General features: G+C 43.8%; 1 protein-coding gene across 2 annotated transcripts; it reads left to right on the top strand.

The window, feature by feature from the left end:
* Positions 1-741: 741 nt before the first annotated feature.
* CAV1 (caveolin 1) lies at positions 742-20,582 on the top strand. 2 transcript variants are annotated; one of them, XM_054819091.1, is made up of 3 exons: positions 780-1,013; positions 1,924-2,088; positions 18,225-20,582. In XM_054819091.1, exons 1-3 carry the CDS (start codon positions 984-986, stop codon positions 18,564-18,566), a joined length of 537 nt encoding a protein of 178 aa, XP_054675066.1. In that variant the 5' UTR covers positions 780-983; the 3' UTR covers positions 18,567-20,582. The 2 variants fall into 2 exon arrangements, with proteins under 2 accessions (XP_054675073.1, XP_054675066.1); XM_054819098.1 differs by lacking the exon at positions 18,225-20,582 and having other exon boundaries at positions 742-1,013; positions 1,924-3,852.
* The last annotated feature ends 1,983 nt before the right edge of the window (positions 20,583-22,565 follow it).

The following is a 22,565-nucleotide window of genomic DNA, read 5'->3' as shown; positions in this document are numbered from 1 at the left end:
GCTGCAAACACACACACACAAAAAAAAGCAAAATATAACTCATGGTTTATAGATGTATTGTGCCATTGCAACCCTAACCTGAACCATCTTGAATACAGTGATGAATCTTTATAGCTTTTACACCAGCATATGCCCCTGAGCTTACAAAGGACCTTGAGAATAGAGCATGGCAAAATGTCAGTGTCCCACTATTCCTCTTTAAAAGTAAATCCCAGTGGTTAATATGCATGGCAGACACGCATGGGTCAGTCTCCTCCCGGGAAAAATATAGCACAGTTAAAGTGCAGGACTGTTAAATATTTGCATAGTTTTGAAATGAACCAGTTGAGAAAATCTTTTTCTTCATCCCAAGGATGTCCAAGTTTCCACAATTGTTCCTGGGGCAGCGATGACTATGTGTAAACTATTGTCAATGCACGGGGGGAGGGAGCCCTACAAACACTTCGCTCGGTCTGGACGTGAAACACAACTAAAGTTTTCCATCTCCTCATTGCTTCCTTGCCCCCCCTTGCCCTCCGCCCCCCCGTCCCGGCCGGCTCTGCCGCAGGCAGGCACCGTCGCCCCCCGCAGCCCAGCGGCGGGGACCTGCTGCCGGGGGTCGCGGACGGCCGGGGCGGGGAGGGCGGCGCGGAGGGGACCCTGTCCGTGTCGTGTCACCGTCCCAGCCGTGTCCTTGTCCCCGCGCGGCGTGGCCCAAGCATCCGGGACCGGGTCCGCCCGCTTCCAGGTTGCCGGGGCAGGGCTGCTTTCCCCTCCCACCGCCGGCGGCTCCCAGCAGCGTTGCGATATGCCGGGCCCTACCGCGGCTTGTCATCTCCCCCAGCCGAAGGCAGGGAGCAGCCCCTGGCCGGCGGCCAGCCGTCTCCCTCGCAGCTACCTCCCCCTGCCCGGCCGCTCCGCAGAGCGGGATCCTCCTGCCTCCGGTCCTACAAGTTATAGCGCAGAGAAACCCGCGGCAGAGCCGCCAGCCAGCCCGGGGCAGCATGTCCGGTACCAAATACGTAGACTCGGAGGTAGGACCGCCGGGGGACACGGAGCCGGGACGCTGCGAGCGCTCCGCTGGCTGCCCCGCCGCCCTCCTGCCCGGCGCCGAGTACCTGCAGCGGCTCGGCCCCCCGGAGCTACCCGCCCGCTGCAGCGCCCCGGCCCAGCAGAGGAGCGGGGCGCGGGGGCAGCTCGGCAGCGGACCCCACGGCCGGCGCCCGGCGGGGAGAGCGGACAACCGGGCACCTGCGGGCAGGGACAGCGGGGCAGGGAGACCGGGGGCTCGTCCGCTGCGACCGGGCTGGGGCCGCGGTGAGGGCACTGTGGTGGTGGTCGGACGGTGAGGGCGGTATATGGAGGGCACTACGGCGAGGGCGCTGGGGTGAAGGGGGCACGGCGGTGGCCGTGCGGGGAGGGCAGTATAGTGAGGGCAGTATAGTGAGGGCAGTACGGTGAGGCTACCAGGGCGGAGGGGGCACGGCGACGGCGGTATGGGGAGGGCAGCGTGGGGAGGGCGGTACGGAGAGGGCGCTGCGCGGGGAGCCCCGGCCGCTCCCCGCGCTGCCCGAGGGGGCCGCGGCTGCGCCCTCCCCACTTAGGGGCGGCTGCGCTCCGCCCTGGGGCAACGCGGCGGGGAGCGGGACCGAGCGCGGGCGGTGCGGGGCGGTGCGGGGCGCGGGGCCGGGGACGCCTGGCGGCGGGAGCGGGAGCCAGTGCCGTGTGCCTGGTACCGCGGGGGTGTGGTGTGCGCCCCGCGGTCGCGGTTAAATAGCCGGGGCGAGAGCCGCCCCGCAGCGAGGCTCCCGCCGCTCCGCGCTCCCCGCGGGACCCGGGGCCGCCTCCCCCAGCCCGCCCTTCTGCGCGGCGCTGCCCTGCCCTGCCCTGCCCTCCTCGGCTCGGCTCTCCCCTCCCGCCCGCTCTCCCTCTCCCTCTCCGCAGGACTTTCTGTACACGGCGCCCATCAGGGAGCAGGGCAACATCTACAAGCCCAACAACAAGATGATGGCAGATGAGCTGAGCGAAAAGGCGGTGCACGACGTGCACACCAAAGAGATCGACCTGGTCAACCGAGACCCCAAGCACCTCAACGACGACGTGGTCAAGGTGAGGGGACGGAGGCGGGACGGGGCAAGGGGCGATGCCAGTTCGGGGCAGCTGCCTGTCCTGCCGAGACACAGTACGCGGGCACTGCCAGGGCAGCAGCAACCCGCGAACCGCTTCCCTCCACCTGCTCCAAGAGGGAGAGGGCCGGGGGTGGCGAGTCATAATTCATTTATCTTTTTTTTTTTTTTAATAGACAAAAGGGAGAGGGTGCAGGAGAGAAGCGGGCAGCGGGCCAGGGCAGCCCGCCGGAGCTCCTTGCCGAAGCGGGTCGCGCTGCAGCGCGGCGGGGCTGCATCCTCCCGCGGGCTGCCCCTGCTCTCCCCGCCGGGGGCTCACCGGGCCGGGGCACTGCGGGGCTGGGTCCCGCCGGGGCGGGGGCTTGCGGCAGCCCTCCGGGAAAAGAGCCGCCCCGGAGCGGGGCTCCTGCAGCTGTGTGCCGGCGGGTCAGCTCTGCAGCCGGGACCGGGGCGGGGGGGGGGGGAAGTTGCGTGACCTTATGTAACACCGACAGGAGGGATTTTCCTTCCCTCGGGCACGTATAGAGGCAGGGCAGGGAGGTGGCACCAGCCCAGCGCAGTCTGAGCTAGCTGCGCTGCTGGCCCCGGCCTGCGGGACAGATCACCCTCCCTAAGCCAAGTGGGTGCAAAATGAGAGGTCCTGGTTGTCGTTTGGATTTGTTTCCTTGTTTTGTTTTCCTTGGTGTTTTTCTTTCCCTGAAGAAGTGATAAATGGAAACAAGCTAAGCAAAATCTAACTGTGCCCTTGTCTAGTTTTTTTTTTGAGTTTTTAAATCAGACCGTTTTGACAAATTAGGGTCAGTGGAGATTTTTGCTTGAAGTCATTTTGGTCAGAAAAATCGTAGAGGTGATTTTTCTCTTAGCAGACAAAATTTATACTACGCATGTGAAAATTGAGGATGCTGTCATCTGGACTTGTCAGAACCTAGGAAAAACAGGAGTTGCCTGGCCGTAGTGGGTGACTAAGCCAGTAACTGGCTTATTTAGTGTCCAGCAGAGTCAGAATGTGTGCAGTTCACCATGTGTGTTGGTCAGGAAGACCCGTTATTGAAAAAGAGAAATACTGCATTGTTTCCAGAGAATCAAAAGGTTGGACTCTGGTTCCTGAATGTATGTCAGTAAAATGATTCATAGTATGTGCAGACAATATAGCAAGGTCCCGAGTAACCTCAAATTCCACTGACTTCAACACAGTTTGAAGGTGCTGAATATGACTAGCCATTGTGCTGGATCAACACTAAGAATTACTCCTCAGAGCAGGCTATATCTTTAAGGAGCCATTGTCAGCTTTGCAATCTAGAAGGAAAATGCATGAAGTTTTTATTTGTTTAGAAAAAAAATCTGTGTACGTAATGGTACAAATCTTCCATTTAAATGGTTGATTTTAAAAAGGAGAGAGCAATTCTTTTTTCTTCTACCCATGGAGGAGCAGCTGAGTAGACAGGGAATGCAAGAGCTGAAGAATGAGACTGCATCATGGCTTATTGCGTACATCAACAGAAGAAGTCCCCAAAGCAACCAAACCTTCTGAGGATGAGTCATAGCCCCCAAGCAAGTCAGAATCTGGGTGTCCACAAACTTAACTAGGGAAAGAAAGATCCTGCTGGGAAAAGAGGGAGACCACTGACGGAAAAAACTCCTAATGGACTTAAAAGAAACCGAAGCGTACAAAGCCCATCCTGCCCTCTCTGTCTCCCACAGGGGCAATGATTAAGAAAGTTTGTTACATCCAATCATCCAAAAGAAAGTTGAAAAGTAAGAATTATAGGAATGCAAAAAAACAAGCTTTTCAGTTTGTCCCTTCAAAATTCATTGAAAACCAGCAAACAGCCAGAATACCAGTACCGCCTGTGTGTCAGCAAGAGAGATCCTAGTAGTGCATGGAGTCACATCAAGACGCAGGAATGTATTGAAATTAATTTGATGCTAACCAGACAGGATCCATTTGCATCATAAAACTGGCAGCATTTGTAAAAAATGTGGGCATCGTAAAGCAACATTTTTCTGTCTTGTTACAAGGATAATTAAGAATTGCTTTGATTTTTGTAAGTATTTAATGGGTTGGTCCAACCTGAGAAGTAGAGAGAGGAATTTTGCAACAATTTGAGTTTATCTGGACACTGCTTTCAGGTTCAGCCTATTAGGCGTAGCAGTGAAGTTCAAAGCCAGTACCTAGGGGACAGGCTTGGATTGAGGTGAAGATGCACAGATTCGCTTCCTGCCTTAGCCATCAGTGTGTGGTCCCCTTCTGTCCTGTCATGCATTTACCTTTCTTCAGCTATAAATCATCCAGGCAGAGTGTAAAAAATACGCTTGTGTAACAGGAGTCTCCTGTCTCAGTCGGGTACTGAAAATCAGAGAAAAAAACCATGTTCAGGAGTGTTGTAAAGGCAGAAGTGTGGTTCAGGCTTAGCTCAATTTTGTTTAGAGCCGTTGCATTTTTCTAGGTTCAGAACCTTCTGCTTTTTACCCAGCATTTAATGCATTTCTTGCCACTTGACTATGAGGCACAATAGCATGGAAACTGGGGACAAATCAGTCAGCCATGAAATAGAAATGATTAGACAGAGAACGAGGAATCTGCTCTGTAAGCAGCTCTCTAAAAGGCCTCAGTGTTGTCTGCATTCAAATACTTCCCATAGCACATTTTAAAAATAACCCTTGCTTGTGAGAAGCAGGAGACATGTTCCCTTGATGTGCAACACAAAGCATCTGCCCAGCTTCCTCTGCAGCAGATACATGGCGCAGGCAGAATTAGGGTAGGGATCCAGGCAAGAGGGAGAGACCCAGTTGAGATCCATTATGAAAACTAGACACATGGAGCAGCTTTATACCAAAGTTATTGGTGACCTTGACTTTGCTTACAGTTTATCTTCAAATTAGCTACCAAGTGGAAGCTAAGCACTGGGAGTTTTCCAGAAAAGTGGTGTGAATGATTGGATTTCTGTTCAGAGAGGGATGGACGAGGCCCTACTGAACCTGAGGGCCACAGATGACAGAATTGGCGGCTTTGTGCTGGAGGAAGCACAATCCAGTAAAATCACCAGAATTTCCTTCCCATTCCAATTCATTCAGCCAGGAGCAGAAAGGAAGGGGTTTCTTCCTCATTCGACTGCCCTCATGTATCACCTTGGCAGGGGGAGAACATACAGCAGTGGTCCCATTCCTTGAGGTGCTGGCTTGTGAAGTTGGCTAGTCATGCAGGAGGCAAGGAGGGAATCTAGCAAGGGAGAAACAGCCTCTGTGCACCTGGGAACCCTCCAGGCATCGTGCTGGTGATTATACAGTTTTGCCTTACAGTTGTATCTATTTCATATGTCCTTTGTTGGACAATTCTACTCTTAGACTTGTGTCCCACAGTTTTTATTTATGTGTGATGAGACGCATCAAACGGGGTAGAAAGTTGATCGGGTTTTTTCTCTCATTCATTCCCCGATGACCCAGGGACTCACATGAAGGTGCCTGAAGTTCAGCCTTCGCTTTTCTTGTTTACCAACACAATATTTGTGTTTTCCAGAGTATGACTAAATTACAGCCTTCCAACTCTTTGGAGTTCAAAGTTTCTCAAAGTATCTGTGGTCAAGTCTGCACAAATTTTACTGAATTTGGAAGAAGCAGAGGAGGGAGTCAGTTCTCCTGCGGCTTAGGCTTCTCAGTACTGCCTCGCTCCTTGCTCAGGATGGGGATGGACCTTGCAGCCAACCCTGCAAAGTCTACTCATTTGGGACTAGTGAGGACCGAACGTGCAGTCACATCTGCAGCCAGATGACAGTTTTTTCCTACAGTGGTGTGCCAGGAAGAAAGGCCTGTGCCTGGTCTACCATCCAGAACATAATTATTATTTTGTTTTGAACAAGTGGTGTCTATCTGCTGTTTGTTGCGTAAGAGTCCTTTTCTCTCTGGAAAAAAATCCAGTACTTGGCTACAGATGTAAGGATGCAGAGCTTTTGTACCAAGTTTTAAACAGTTACGTATTCGTGCCTTCCACTTAAAGCTAATGCAGTTAAGGGCAGTTCAGCTCACTGCAAGGAAAAGCCTGGAATTTTTAGTCAGATGTTGACAAATACCATAACACCCTTATGCAGGCATTAGGGAGGAAAGTATTACTTAGCCATTTGAAAGCCATTTACAATTTCTGCCGCTTTCTAGTAAAAAGAGAGGGTTTTCAAAAAGCAGTTTGCCATTTTATTTAATCCTTCACAACTGCGGTCCCTCCCTGTTGCGCTGAGCACGGTGTAAGATGCCCAGAGAGGTGACTAGGCAGAGCACCTCCCGGCTCCACACCTGAGAACCTCCTGGAAGGAAAGCAAGCATCGTCCCCTGATCTTTTTGGATGGGAGGGCTAAGGCGTTGAGGGCTGTCACTCTGATGTGACAGCAGGCATCAGCCTGGGAGGAACAGAGTTCTGCTCTTCAACACAGTAAAATGAGAGAAAAGCAGAGCTCAGTCAGGTGCTTTTTCTGAAACAAGGAATTAAGTGAAATTTAGTGCAGACCTCTTTTCCTTGTTTTCAGATACTGTTAAAAGTCCTGAGAAAATAGATAAATATATACTTTTAAATACATCAATACAAATATGTCTATATAAATATATATATATATGGAGGCAGATTCACATCATAGAGTTTAGACCTAACCATAGTGCTGTCAAAGGGCGTTTCTCTCCATTGGCGATACATGTAGCTTACACATGACACCTTACTTTTACATAACTGCATTTAATTGAAATGATTCTGAATCTTTGTGTCATATTAACGTCCGGCCGTGGGGTTTAGATTTAAAATGCCAGAATATTCAAATGTTTGACTTTGGCTACCCACATGATACAATTATGTTTCCAATATTTTTTCCAAGGCTAGTCTAGGACTGGGAGAATAAAAACTCAAGTCATTATGAATGCCAGTTTATACGAAGACTGGGCAAGGTTTTAGAGTCCTGAAAAACAGTTTTCTTGCACATTAATTAGGAGTTCCCAGACATGGAATCTCTGAATGTCCATAAGATTACAGATAATAATGGCATCTGTTCTAATGAAAGCTGCTTTCTCAAAAAAATGTGTTTGCGTTTAAGCTCATAGTATTATTAAAGCCTTATGCACTGCCTTCTTGCTTAACATGATGAACGTGACTCATAACTCCATAGGAAAATGTTCATTTGATGGCCATGGGGACAGAGCCAATCATTCAGCATGGATGTTCCTTTTGTTAGAATTTATTGGACACTGTCTCAGATTCAGAGGAGACAAATACTTTTCGCTTCTGATAAATTCAACAGAATTCAGATTGTACGTTAGAAAATTTTAAGAACAAATTGAATTAATTTTAGAATTTTTAGCCCACTGTATGGATAGAAACACCATCTTCTGTTGCAGAGAGTATGGATGTCTAAAATAAACAGAAAAAAAGTATTGAAATCCAGAAGTCCAGGGGGAAGAGGGATAATTGTGTATAGTAGGGTGGTCTGCCCATGAGATCCCCAGTGAGAATTTGATCTTTGTTGTATTTTAAGCAACAGAGAGAAGAAAATACAAATGAACTTGTAAACTTCCATAAAACTTGTGATCTCTGGAAATCTGAAGAGAGGTATAAGTCTGCATTTCCCACAGCTCTCAAATACCCTTGTAATAAACAGACAGCGGGATGAAACCTACATCAGGAATTGAGTTTTTGAGCTTTTTGATCCAGAACTACCATCTCTCTTTTCTAGACAAATGATAGTAATAAAAACCATCTTGGACTAAAAAGGATTTGTTATTTTGAAGATGAAAGTTAGGCTGTTTAATTTAATTTGATTTGTTGGAGAGGCAGGTTTAACTCTGTTAGTCCCTTTGTATTTTTCTGGCAGATTTCTTACGAAAATGTCTTTTGATAGTTTCAAAACAAGCTTTGAATTTCATACAATAATCATTCTTGTCAGAAATTATGCCATCAGATTAGCATTCAAAAGGACAAATAGTTTCAGTACCACTATCCCCACTCTACTGAGCACATGAATTGATAAAGTTTGCACCTGATTTTATTCAAGATAGTCAAGGACCTGTGCTAGAGATGTTAGTGGGGCTGTACAAGGATGGGGTTTGTGCGTAGTCTTCTATTTATCTGGCCCATGTACTTTATTTTCAAATAAGTGGGAACTGATAAATTGAGCTTCGTAGATAAGAAGTGAGAAGATGCTCTCACAGCTGAAGGTGAAAGCATCACATTCCCTGTCCAAACTCCTGCTGTGCTGAATTTATACTCGGAGTTCCAAAAAAAAGCCTAAGGGAGTCTCATAGATGGATTGCAACACTTCCTCTGTCAACTTTGAAATCCCTTCTTGGAATTCAAACAAATGCTACAAAAAAATAAATCAGTTTTCCCTCACGATCAGGTTAATATCTCCTGTAGACCTCAGCCATAAAGTCTCCTGTTGTTTTATGAAGTCCAAGTTCATATATCTCTGTTCTAGTGCAGTTTATGACAAGACCAGAACTGTAGACTAGTAATATCTTGATTTTTATGAAATACTAAAGAAATAGTTACCTTGTCTTTAAGGATCAGTAACTTAAGATCTTCCATAAGTAAGACAACCTTCTAACAGGAGAAATGCAGAGGCAATTTTTTTAAATGAACAGAGAGGTAGCTGGCCATCACTGCACACTTACTGTCAGCGATCAGCATATTCAGGTAGAAATGAGGGAAACGGTGAGAACAAGTCGGATTTGCAAAAAAGAATTGCAGCAGTTAACAGGAATGTGTTTGTAGGTAGTACACCTAGTTAAGATTCTCCTCTCCTTAGACTCCCTTTATAAATTATAAAGAAAAAAAAGTGGTTTCCAGATCTAAAGCACCCTCCAACGGTGCCTGTCTCACTCCATGCACTACTAAAGAGTCTGAGGTCACTGTATTTCCGTTTCCCATTAGTGCCTAAATTTAGGAGGGATGAAGCTAGAGCAAGTTATGAAAAGTTATACTTAGAGCAGTTTATTACCTTAATAGCAGGTCTGTAAACCTGCACTGAGGGCAAGATAATAATTGTCGTGGTTTAACCCCAGCTGGCAGCTAAGCACCACACAGCTGCTCACTCACTCTCCCCCAGAGGGATGTGGGACAGAATCAGAAGAGTAAAAGAGAAAACTCGTGGGTTGAGATAAAGCCAGTTTAATAGGTAAAGCAAAAGCCACGCACACAAGCAAAGCAAGACAAGGAATTCATTCACCACTTCCCATGGGCAGGCAGGTGTTCAGCCATCTCCAGGAAAGCAGGGCTCCATCACGTGTAACGGTGACTTGGGAAGACAAACGCCATCACTCTGAACATCCCCCCTTCCCTCTTCCTCCCCCAGCTTTATATGCTGAGCATGACGCCATACGGTATGGGATATCCCTTTGGTCAGTTGGGGTCAGCTGTCCCGGCTGTGTCCCCTCCCAACTCCTTGTGCACCCCCAGCCTCCTCACTGGTGGGGTGGGGTGAGGAGCAGAAAAGGCCTTGGCTCTGTGTCAGCACTGCTCAGCAGTAACGAAAACATCCCTGGGTTATCAGCACTGTTTTCAGCACAAATCCAAAACACAGCCCCGTACTAGCTACTATGAAGAAAATTAACTCTATCCCAGCTAAAACCAGTACAAATATGCATTATATTTATATTACATGTATAAAATAAAATATAATATAAAATCTGTTTATAGATTATATTTACTTTTATTAATGTTTCTGGATTCTGGTTAACTCCAGATCCCACTGGAATCAATAAAAGAATTCCCATTATCTTTAGTGTAGTCAAAACTTCACCCTGGTGTTCATGTTGATGAATGTAGTGCATGAGAGAGACAGGCACCTTTGGAGGATTCTTTAAATCTGGAAACCACTTTTTTGCTCTTTATCATTTGTAAAGGGAGTCTAAGGAGGGGAGGATCTTAACTAGGTGTACTACCCACAAACACATCTTTAAACATACAGATGGACAGACATATGTGGATGTACATACACACAGACATATCAGAGTTACTTGCTAAAATAGCTGTATCAAACAAGGAGCTGCGGAACATGAAACAATAAAATTAAGAAAGCTTCTTAAGAGTTTCTTTTTGGGAAAACCACAATAACCTCTCAGCAGCCCAGTTTCCAGGGAGGAGAATAGCCACTTTATTTTCTGACTTACTCCAACAACGTCAACACATTTTCCAAGGAACTGGCTGACATGATATCCCCACCTGCAGAGGAAGCTTCACTGTGTTTCAGAGGAGTGCAGATGTCTCCTCAAAGCTGATAGTCTTTCTTTCTGCTGGGCTGTATTGAGACAGGACAGGCAAGCACTTCAGGAAGAGATCTCTGGAGAATGGCTGGCTGCTACAGCGCTGACCCATTGGCATCCGTCGCATTTTTCTCATGAGCATTTCCGCAGATTTTGATGAGTCTGCCCATCTGATAAAACAAAGCCCATCACCAGGCCTTTTGTAGTATGTAATCAGTAATTCAGCATGGACAAGGAGCAGGAAGCTGTTCTCTCAGTAATTAGTAGCAAATTATTTTTTTACTCTTTTCATTGATTTTCAGTTTGTGAAATGGTGGTCTGCAGTCATGACCTTTTTCTAAGCCATGACATCATTTAAATTTTCATAATCCATCTGAGTATTTGTTACGTGTGCAGTAAGGGTCACTCCTGACCGGACTGGTTTTCTTCTCTGGCTAGAACAGCGTAGTCCTTCAACTCTGCTTTCCAACATGAATATCCTTGTTTGTTAAAGCATTGTTTGCTCTGCTGGCATACTTTATAGCACGCAGGAAAGATTCACAATTTCCATTAAGAGAACACTTTTCTTGCCATGTTATAGAAAGCAGGCACAGAGAGACAGGGAATGTGAGGCAAAGTCATTGGTCAGTTTGAACAAGTATCTGGGGTGGAACAGTTCTGCTTGCTTGTCTGGGGTTTCGTTGACTTTGGAATTACTTGTTTGTCATTTTTATGCACTTAACCAGCCTTACACAAAAACTACGGTCCTGGCCATCTGCGCTCAGGGCATCTCTTTTTTTGTGCAAAGGAGTGAGTGTTGTGCCCACTGATCTGGCCAGTCCCCAGAAGAGCAGTTTGCTCTGAAGACAGAGTTCAAGGTTGACAGGCAGAGCCTAATCTTGCTACATCCCAGCCTGAAGGCACTCTTGGGGTTCCCTTGTTAAATACTTGCCACCATACCAAGAGTCAAGGTGATTTCTTGTCTTGTGATGGAACTTATCCCATCATCTGCTGGATGTTCATGTTTTGTAGTCACCCATGCTATAGCCTGAGGCTCATATAAATACTCTGGAATACAATGAGTTTTGCCTTTACTACACACCTGACAGCACCTGATGTTTGCTGTTGAAAACAATGATTAGCGAGAAAGTAGAACATTTAGGCAACATGAAGCTCTATGTTTTCAGGAACAAAATGCCAGCTTCTCTGTATAACTGCAGATGAACATTTGCCAGATGGAGATTTCATAGTGCTCTTAAAAGGGTAAACGAGTCTCCTGGTATCTGGGAGGTGAGGGAAGGGAGAAGAGCAGCTTTACTCCTATACGTCCCAACACCTCCCATGCTCTTTCCCTTGGATTTAGTAGAAACAACCTTATACGTTTTCTCATCGTTTTCTGACAAAGTATGGCAGTGTTCAGGAAGACAAGCATCAGTAAATGTGGAAACACGATATTTCAAAGGGTCAAGGAAACATTTAGATATTTAGGTGATATCACTGATTTAACAGAATGGTTGTGAGCTTATTGCTTAACTTTTTTTTCTGCTGCTGTGATGCTTTTGTTCTCCAAGCACTGTTAAGTTCCAAATAGTAGGTGGAAGTACAAAAACTAATAATGATCTCATGTGCTCATGCATTTTCTTATTTTTAATAACACATACCACAGCCTTCTCCGAAATTAGTAGTGCTGCACCGGTCCTGAACGTCACCTCCCAAATGTGACACACCATAGAATGGCTTGTCATTTTGTGATCTTTTATACCTTTTCTTCTGTTGAATGTTTCTTTAAAGGACATTGAATGCATTGGGAAATTATACAAATTGCATTTATCACAACAGAAAAAAGGATCATACCTGCTTTTTTCTATATGTCTGTTTCAGGTCTTACAGGGACACAGTATAATATGGTGAAACAATATTATACTTATGGTCTTAGTACCAGGGAAATACCTGTGTTAAAACAGCACAGGGTAAGCAGTAAAGACAGTTTCCATACTCTGTGATAAAACTGTAAAGAAAATGAGCTTGCGAATCTTTCTTATGTAAATATACATTCAGACTTGACTATAGCCCCGGTCTGGCAGAGCGCGTAAGCATATTGACATCAGTGGGACAGTTCACATTTTTCAGGTTGTATGCGTATTTTAGTGGTTTGCCTGATTGAAGATATTAGTGATCAGTCGAGAGATCCGATAAGGATCTGAGCATGCTTTCACTGATTCCAAAAGATAGTGATGGCACTCAAAAATGTAGGTATCCTCAGCGCTTGTTTGGGTTCCTCCTCAGTGGAGAAGTGATGATGCCTGTCTATGCAAACTGCATCGTGTCAGCACAGCACAGTAGCAGCACACAGCTACCACACATGAAGATTTGAATGATTATAGTTACAGTCACAGAAATGTAGATTAGGTCAAAGCCCCCATAAAATGCTGATGGCCTTAATAATTTTTTACTGAAAGACTTAGCACAGTAAATTTTTCGATGTAATAGATATTACACACCTCAGAGAACCTCTGCCCAACTGGTAAGTAGGCAATTTGAGGTTGGCATTTAACACACCTTTCCAGCCTGCCAGGTTTGGATACATAGGGACTAAAGTGGCAAGGTCAACAGATCAACTATTTTCATATATAAGGCATATATTCTTGAGTCAGCTGGGTTTGGTGGTTTGTTTTTTTTTTTTAAGAAAAAACCAGTAACTTCACACTGTTAAGCTTATTTAATTAATAGGTTTTTTTCTTTAAACAGACTTTGAAAAATGAAGACAAATTCCCCATACCATTTCCCTTTCTTGTAAACAGATCTCTTTTAGAATCAAAGCAGGTTCCTTAATTTCCTGATAAAAGTTTAATAAACATATGCAGAGCAAAAGAAGCTGCAGTAATTCTCATAGCAGAATCAGACAAAAGCTTCAAGCAATGTAAAAACTGGCTTTACCAAACTGAATAGTAGGAAACAAAGAATAGCTGAAGTCAGGAAGTGTATTGTAGGCATGAAATGGGAGTTGATAGTGTTTAACAGATTTGGCTGAAACAGAAGGCTGTAGCGAGTTATTAGCATCCTTTAGAGGGTCAAACCAAATTTCCTTTACTTCTCTCGTTGTCGCAAGTGAATGTGCCTGTATTTTCATTAGCTTGGCAAATAATTCAAAGTGCTTTCACAGCACACCCTGAGAGCTCTGGAGCAACAAACTGCATGCTGAATGTTCAATCTGCTGAACAAGACCTGTGGCTAACCTAAGCGTGCCTTTATGTAGATAAAACAGAGTTCTTCACAGACCTACATGCACGTGATGCTTTGGCAAAAGTGGCCTTGCGAACAATACCCTAAAAAAGGTGTCTTACCCTTGCAAGCCAGTTAGATTCATTTCCAGAAATTAGAGTGTGTTTCTTCCTTAGGATCATATTTCTAGCCACTTCTCTTTCTCCTGTTCAGTCCTATTTTTACTTTACTTACTTCAGTTGGACTCCCGTTATCAGTCTGATGACACTCACTGTCACTGAGTGCTGCTGAACTAAAAAACAGAGGAGAGTAATAAAAGGGACTGAGGAGTGAGTAATCCGAGTGATGCAAATGTAACCTATAGCAAGGCAAAACGCATCCAGTCACCTATTTTTCCTGGTGCCCGTGGAGGACTGATCCCTGTGAGTTAAAAACAGGATCTTTCATGGGAGCGGTTCAGTGCAGGAAGAATCTGGGTGATATCTCAGTTCCTGCAGCATAAGGACTTCTCTGTACTGCCTGAACAGTGAAATAAATAGAGCATTTCCCAGCCAGTGGATCTGTACGGGATCTGTTAGCAGCTGAGAAGTAGAAGAGCCCAGATTACCTCAACTCCTTGCCTATCTTTATTTAGACTGGACACTGCCGTGGGTAAGTCTGGGTTTGGACCGCACCACAGAGGTTCACGTTCCAGTCGTAGCTGGACTCTCTTGACATGTACGTAATTTTGTAACGTTCTTATGGCTTTCAGGGAGATAACAGCTTCATTTTGACACTGTATTCAGCTGAGAGTTTTTAGAGTTGCCATGGTGGTTTTCTGTCTTTTCGCTCTCAAGTTCAGTTTGGTTTCCCCCTTATTCAAACTGGAGCAATGTGGAACATGGGACTTGAGGAATAATGAAATGGGAAAGATATGGTAGTGGGACATCAGCTGCGGTTCCTACAGAGCCATCTATTCAGCTTCTGTGCAATGGCAGACACATTCCGAGAGCTGTTGAAATTGCTCCAAGAAAGTAACCTCTGGACAATTGGTGGTGGCATGAACGCACCACTGTTATCATCTCACAGACAGATTGATTCCTGAGTACTTTTAGGACAACTGTGTATGATTTGAGCTGGGAAATTCTGGCCAAAGATATATCATAAATGTTCTAATATTAGAATCATCTCCTGGAATGAGGACAGAGCTGTCCATCTGGAAATGTTATATGGCATGATTCTTCTGTCAGCTCCCCGGGATTAATTCCATGGACATCTTGGAGTGTGCAACAGGCTAAAAACATTAGTTACCGAGAGTCACGGCTACAGGAAGTTTACTATTTTATTTGAAAACCAGTGAGTTTACTGGCTTCCATTTTTTCAGTAAAACATTCATTGTAATGAATTATTTTGAAAGGAATCAAATTATGGGCCAGTCTTACTATTCATTTTAAAAGTTCTAGGAAATTCACATTAACCTATGGTTTCTTTTTGCATGCCAAAAATATGCTTTGCTAATAAAAATAGGTCCCACTCAGCTAAATTAAAGATGTAACCATGAAAAGGCTGATGGAGCTCAATGCAAACTTGCTTTCCTGCTGAGATTTAGTATTTCCTTTATCAGCCAGTTGAAAAAAATACAAAATAGACTCCACCACAACTGAACTGGATAAAAAGACTTTAGGCGTGACCCTGAATAGCCCTCAACGCACTGAACTGCTGTATGGTGGCTGTGTGCACAAACTGGCTCTGCCATGGATCACATCATCAACTGGTGGGAAGCATGCGATAAATTGCCAGAAGTTTTAGAGAAGGAGGGCTATGCTCAACCACAGAGTCTTCATGTAGTAGCATTTTTTGAGAAGCAACTTCTTTTTGCTGTAATCATCTTAGGTTTTGCCACCATCTGTGTATTTTTATTATCTGATTTCAAGGCAAACATTGATAGTAAGCCAACACCCATTTGCTTTGAAAATGAGCTAACATGGGATATGGGCTACAATGAAAAGTTTGCTTTTGAATAGCTACAGAAGTGGATACTATGAGTATGCTTGCTTGTGTATTCCAAAAGGAAAATAGACTTGCTCCATAAACTCAGGCATACATTTTTCCAACGTGGGTACTCAGTTGAATTAGATTTATTTCAGTGAACAATATGCAGATCTTGAAATCATCTTTTGGGGGGGCAGGAATAGATATAAGACAATTAGACGCCGTCATCAGTAGATGTTACTGACTTCTCCATGTATACATCTACAACCCTTTCTTCTTTCTTTCGTGATGCAATCCTAAAATCCCATGATTGATATGAGGACATCTGATCGTTTCATTTGGTAAAAAGATCACAGTACATCCAGGAAAGTTCCTTGCTCTTACTAGACTGCAGCTAACTTTTAATGATTGATTCATGTAATTATTTTATGGCCAATGTATTTCATAAAGTTATTTTTTGGTCAGTTGTTTAGTCCCCAAACACGACCTTTTATATCTAATAACCCCACAACAAAAATAGAGAGCATATTGCTGCCTGTGATGCTTTTCCCAGGATTAGAGTTATTTCCACCAGAGCTTCAGTCTTGCACCCGCTGAAATTACAGAGCCCAAATGATTTCCAATTTCCTGTCTTCACTCAGCAGTGAGTGTAGTGCACCTACTATGCTGTCTTTAGACACTGATTCCAGGGAAACTGTTTTCTAAGATTTGTACCAAAAATTCATGCACACAACCTACAGAAGCATAGGTTATTTCATTCCTGTAGAACTATTGCAGAAGAGAACTGTGATTCAGACTCTCTTTTCATTTTCTCTTTTTCTGGCCATTATTTAAAATTATGCTGTCCGGTTTCAGAAAGTCCAGACAGACTTTTGGCTCTGCACACCTTTATGGACAAGCGCACAGCGCTGAGGTGTGTTTGTTGGGTACTCCGCCAGTACAAAGTCTGCCATAGGTTTCTGTGGAGACAGAATCTCAACCCAAACGCTACCTTTAGGTGTGATGGTGCTGCTGCTGCTGCTGAATTCCCATCCCAAAGAATCATAGATCACTTTCAGATCACTAGAGCCCAGGTCAGGGTAGCAGATGTCTAGAGAAAAGCACTGGCAGGGAGTGATGTTTAGGCCCAGTAACACGTTGAATTAAACCAGCTTGATATTAGGCATTTGAGATACTTGATACCACAGCTGATTCAGAAAATAACCTGCCAAGGACTTTCAGTCCCTTCAAGTAAATTGCACCTAGATGGTGCAGTTTTGTTTTGGAATTATCTTTTCTGTTTAAGAAACTGGAAAGTCCAGTGGTTTTATAGTATTTTTCCCTTTGTTGGTACCTTCTGTTTGGAGGTGACTGAAGACTCAACAGGAGAGAGGGAGGAGTTCTTTCCAATTTTTATGTATATTTTAGATTAAAATAAGTGATTGTGAGCCTTTTCCTACACTATAAGCAATACTTACACCGAGTGTATGTGTATTCACCTCCTTCCAGCGTGCTAAGGTACTGTTGCCTGAGGCCGCTGGCCAGTATCATACTTAGCCTGCTCCTGTAAATCCTCACTTACGGCAGCAGCATCATCTCACTTTGGGATCCAGTCCCAGGAATGCAAGTCCTTTTTTTCTTTCATCTGATTTCAACAGTCATTTAGTTTTTTGCAAAGGAATAGTGTTGTGATGTTCTTTTTCCTGTTGAATGCAGTACCTATACAACTGGTTGTGCTGAATAAATTAAATATCCTGTATTGTGGATTATATCAAACACATGCTTGTGTGACATGGAGCTATCATCACAATTCTGTTAATTTTCTAATAGAAATGTTATGACAATTAAGCTTCCTGAATAGCTCAGTATTTCAACAGAGAGTGGTAAAATATGCCTGTTGGAATGCACCGCTTCCTTAAGTGACTTTTTGAGCGATTTATGAATAATAGTCAAAACTATGAAATATGTAGAAGAGTGTGTTCCTTCTAAATATTAATACATTAGCCTGGCCATGTCTTTCATGAACAGAGTGTTATCACATAAACAGGATAGGTCCGAACAAAATGGCTCTCATATGAAGAGCCTCCTTACGTTTAATAAGATGAAAGAGCTCCCTAACCCTTTCAGACTAAGGAAGAACTCTACCTGATACAGATCTAAATCCAACATTTTATTTTTTTGGACTACTAACAACTATCTATGCCTATTTCAAAGTATATATTTAAATAGCTAGCCTCACCATTTATTCATGGTCAAAATTTAGCAATGCTATACACAGAAAGATGGGATAATTAGACAAACAAACCACATTTGAGTGATGCGTGCTTGAGGTGTGTAAAAAGTGAAAGCAGTGGCTGCATTTATTCCATTTGTAAAGATGTGAAATGGTTAAACATGATGATTCTGTTCACCTGGTTCATCCCTTAAGTAAACTTCAAGGGCACTCCATACCTTTAGGGCTGTAGGAGATGAGGAAAAGATATTGTGTTCATCCCATCTAGAAGTTAGATGTCTAATTTTGAGTTAATCATCAAGGCTCCCTGATAGTCACTGGAAAAAGTCCCTGAAAATGTTCTTGGCGTAAATGGATTAAGTGGGTCAAATCATGTTGGGATGTAGGAAGTATGTGCTTTGGTGTTTTGTTGCAGGGCACCATTGCTCTCCAGGGAAGGGGTTTCTGGAATCTACCCTTGATGCAAACATTTGCCTGACCTGACTTTGTGTTCTTTGCTGCAGATCGATTTTGAAGATGTGATTGCTGAGCCAGAGGGAACACACAGCTTTGATGGGATTTGGAAGGCCAGTTTTACCACCTTCACTGTAACGAAATACTGGTTTTATCGTTTACTGTCAGCTATCTTTGGCATTCCTATGGCTCTCATCTGGGGCATCTACTTTGCCATTTTGTCATTCCTGCACATCTGGGCAGTGGTGCCATGCATAAGGAGCTACCTGATTGAGATCCAGTGCATTAGCCGCGTCTATTCGATCTGCATCCACACGTTCTGCGACCCGCTCTTTGAGGCCATAGGCAAAATGTTCAGCAGCATCCGAGCCACAGTACGGAAAGAGATTTGAGGGACATTTCAAGGAGAGCCATCAGCCTAGGAAGGGGGTGGGGTTTTGTGTTGTTTGGAGTGTTTTGGTGCCAGTTTCATGTTTCCCAAAGCAACATACAGCAACTGGTGGTGGATATACTGGCCCAAAACAAAGAATCACTTGCTCAGTTTCTTATTCTACTGTTCATTCTTACTGGACTACTTGCCTTCCTTTTTTTTTCTTTCTTTTTTTTTTTCCCCCTTCGGTCTGCATTTCTAACTAACCTTAAATGGCTATTCTTCCATGCCAGCTGCGTATCATTTTGCTGGCTGTTCAATTCAGAGACTGAAGTGTTGTTGGATGACTTTTTATCTCACCCTTCATTTCTTGTGAGATATATCCACAGTGATACTGAAGAACGACAAAAATGCTTTCCAACACTATAAAGCCATTCATTTTATTGTGGCCAAAGAGCGCAGAGCTGTTGCAGCAGAATGAACGTGACCAGCTGGCAGGTTTTAGCAGAATGTTCTTTTTCAATTGGATTGTCAGTTGACTGCAGCTATTTACAGTCATGGTCAGATATGGTGCACTATGAATAAATTAGTTAAGTAAACCAATTACTGAACTAATATACGTCCCAAAAGTCTAACACTTTATCTGGTTGGAGACATTGACACGTGAAAGCTTTTCACGTGCATAAAAAGCTTCGGTCGGTGCCTTTCTGTCTCATTCTCTCTTGGAAGTTTGCATCCAGTCATTTCTCAGCGTTTGCTAGCATTGCTGAAGCAAATTGCAGTTGAGAACTAAAACTGGTCATTACGGAAATGTTTTCCTGACTGTGACTTATGACACATCCCTTAGCGAGCATTTAGGTGCTTATCTCATAGGCTTCTTTTTTTTTTTTTCCCGAAGTATTCATATAAATACATATCGCAGGTATGCCAGAGATAACCCTGAGTTACAAGAAGAATGAAGGTGTGCCAAACACAAACCACATGAGTCCAAGGAGGAGTTGCCCCTGAGAGAAACTTTTCTATCAGCTTTCAAAGCTTCCCTATCAGCAGAAGTCAGCATGCCACTAGCACGCAGATTATTTTCAGGATGCTTTGCTGAGTCTAAACTAATCCATCACGAGAGATGGTTTAGAAACTTCACATTTGTGGGTTGGTTTGTTCGTTTTTAGCTGAGCTGCAACATCAGGAAGTCTTAAACGGAGGGTGTTGTGTGAAACTACCACGTTGCAAAGTGCAGTGCCTAGAAAGCAAAGCCTTTGCGACACGTTCTGATGCTGTGACCTGCAGGAGCTTTTTGCCCTCGTGACAGTACTGTGTTCAGAGGTGCTCTCTGCATCCTCATATGGTTTGCGTGAAGCATTTGGAAAAATAGTTGTGAGGCTAATCTAGCTTTATTGTAAACCAAGCTGGGGCCTGAGCCTGCTCTGGTTGGGATCTCCAGCAAACCAGTTCTTGACCTCGGAGAGTGCAAGATTTGGCCCTTGGGATGAGCATGGAGCTGTCTGGTACACCTACAGCTTTTTTTATTTAGCGCTGATATTTCACATATTGCTTTACCTAACACGGGAGTGCCTTCGGTTCAATTTCTGCCAAAGCATTGAAAACTTTAGGAAATGCTGCGTTTTTTAGGGGGGGAGGGAAGAGGGGAGAGGGTGCACAAAAAAATTACAAAGCTATTAACTACTATTGTTTGCATTTAAAACAGACACTGGTATGGATATAGTTTTATGTTTTTCTATGTACATAATGGAGAGTGTACTATTATAGATTTTTTCAGTATTAAAACCAAGCGAGATTGTAAACAAGAAATATTTTATCTTTTTATGAGGAAAATCACTCTGAAGAAAACCTTCTTGATTTACCATATAAACTGTATATCCTGAAAGATGTCTGTTCACTTAGAGTTATTAGTCCCTAATCCAAATACATTGCTGATCCAAGACATTTACATTGTTGTTATACGCTTACAGATATAACTGACACTTTTTTTAATTCTGCATGTACATTAAAGACTACAATAAAAAGATGTTTAATGGTAGCTCCTGTCTGACTTCTTTTTCCTTGAAAGTCATGTGAACAAATCTCATGTTAGTAGGAAGTAAAGCCCAATATTTCTTGATACAGAAACGGAAAACCATGTCATTTGTTTCTCAAGAAAGAAAGCGTAAAACACTCTTAATTTGTGGTTCAGGATCTGACTCAGGAAGTTTCTCCCTAACAAAAAATGACATTTTTCTTCCAAGTAAATATTTTCTGCTGGTAAATAAGTAGGCAGTAGGACTAGTGAGTGCAGCATTGAATAGGGAGCCTAAACTTGTTTAAATGCTTAATGATGACAAATTCCTTTGCTTTCTTGTTCCTCAGTTTCCTTATATATCAAATTAGGATGATGAAATGTATCTGTAGACAATTTTAATATCCAATAAATGGAATGATCTCATAATGCAATTAGTTGCTTTTAGTTCATTTTACATAAAAGACTTTGGCCATCCAAAAATTCAGTCAGTCCTGGATTGTCCAGATAGCTCTTCAATTAAAATTGTTTAAAGCTTTTGTTTTGAGTCCAGTGGAAACGGGATTGTTCCTAATAAAAGCTCATTAGCCTAAGCATTTAATGCATGGAAATAGGGGAATGACAGCTTTTATCCAGCCATGTATAGACCTGACTTGTGACAGGACAGTTCTTTTCGGTGGGGTTATTGCACAATACCTGTCACACTGTTAAACTAGTACAGAGAAGTCCAACAAAACAGGCTATTACATTTTGACCTACAAATCTATTAACCATATGTTAGTGTTCAAACGGCAGATACCAGCTTAAGGTAGTCTGTCATATGTTTTCCAATAGCAGAATGATGTATTTAATGGTAGTTAATAGTCCAGTGGTAGCAAGTAGTACGTTGGATTGGACTACGGATTGTGAGAAAATTTAAAAGATTTTGAAAGATAAAAGGGAGGTTGTAATGTGAAAATAAATGAGAATCTGGTATTCAAAGCCATCTTGCTTTTGCAAAGAGCCTGATAGATTCAGCAGAGACACATCTATTCGTCTTCTTAACCATTTATAATGACACGTCTCCAAGATGCTTCATGAGAGAGATGTGCAGGTTACCCCTACGATTGTCCTGTCCCTAGTGCTTCACGGGGCAGTGCTGTGCGTGAATCTCATACCCGCACTCCTGCCCGGCTCTCAATGCAATAACACTCATGATCAATATCACAGTCATGATACACCCCATAGAGAGATCCAGGCTTGTCTGCTAGGGGACTAGACATTAGCTGTTAGACAATGGCATCAGGCAGTCTCCTCTCATGGCTGTAGATGTGGTGTACACAGTCTTATACTTCTAGATATGAAAGTCAGAGTCATAAGCTGCCTCAGGACCTGTGGGTTCAGGTGAGCTCAACACCACTTTTTCCTCCTACCAGAAAACTTTCTTGGCTGTTGCTGGCCACTCTTCTCATCCTCTGGGTCACCAGTTCTTAAATTGTGCCATTTAGCTTGAACCATTTTCCTCTGAATGCCCCGAGACAACATATAGGGGAGCTGGACACTCCAGTTAAAACCAGCTGGAGCACCCGAGTTTTGAGAAATGGGAGTGTGAACTGCTTGGTTGTGTGGTTGATCCCTCTGAATTTGAGCAAGAACAGTAGACTACATGCAGAATATTTCTTTGGAAGTACATTTATTGGAATGAGTGACAAACCATAGGCTTTTATTAATGATGGAGAATTCCCATAGCTGCACCCAATTCCCATAGCTGCACCCAGGCAGTCTTTTGACCATCTCTTAGGTTAAACTAGAACTGTTCTCTCTTCGCCTGCTTGCTTTCATTGCCTTGTGCATCTGCTGCATCCTCCTCCTTTTTTTCCTCATCTCCTGAGGAGGAGAAAAGCAGCTCAGAATGAAACTCTTAGCTAAGCTAGAACACCTTTGTTATCTTCATCTGCGTCTTACAAACCTTAATTTTTTCACTTTGTGTTATTTGACACCATGTGATACCAGTTACGTTATTCCTAT

The sequence above is a fragment of the Grus americana genome, chromosome 1 (genome assembly GCF_028858705.1).
Source record: "Grus americana isolate bGruAme1 chromosome 1, bGruAme1.mat, whole genome shotgun sequence".
Classification (NCBI taxonomy): Eukaryota; Metazoa; Chordata; class Aves; order Gruiformes; family Gruidae; genus Grus; species Grus americana.
Note: the sequence above shows the minus strand (reverse complement) of the source record. Positions and strands in the feature narration are given on the sequence as shown.

Bases quoted from the DNA above. Each gene is read 5' to 3' on its own strand.
- CAV1 (XM_054819098.1), top strand. From the start codon at position 984: ATGTCCGGTACCAAATACGTAGACTCGGAG. The intron at 1,014-1,923 runs GTAGGACCGCCG...CCCTCTCCGCAG, and splicing joins CCAAATACGTAGACTCGGAG to GACTTTCTGTACACGGCGCC.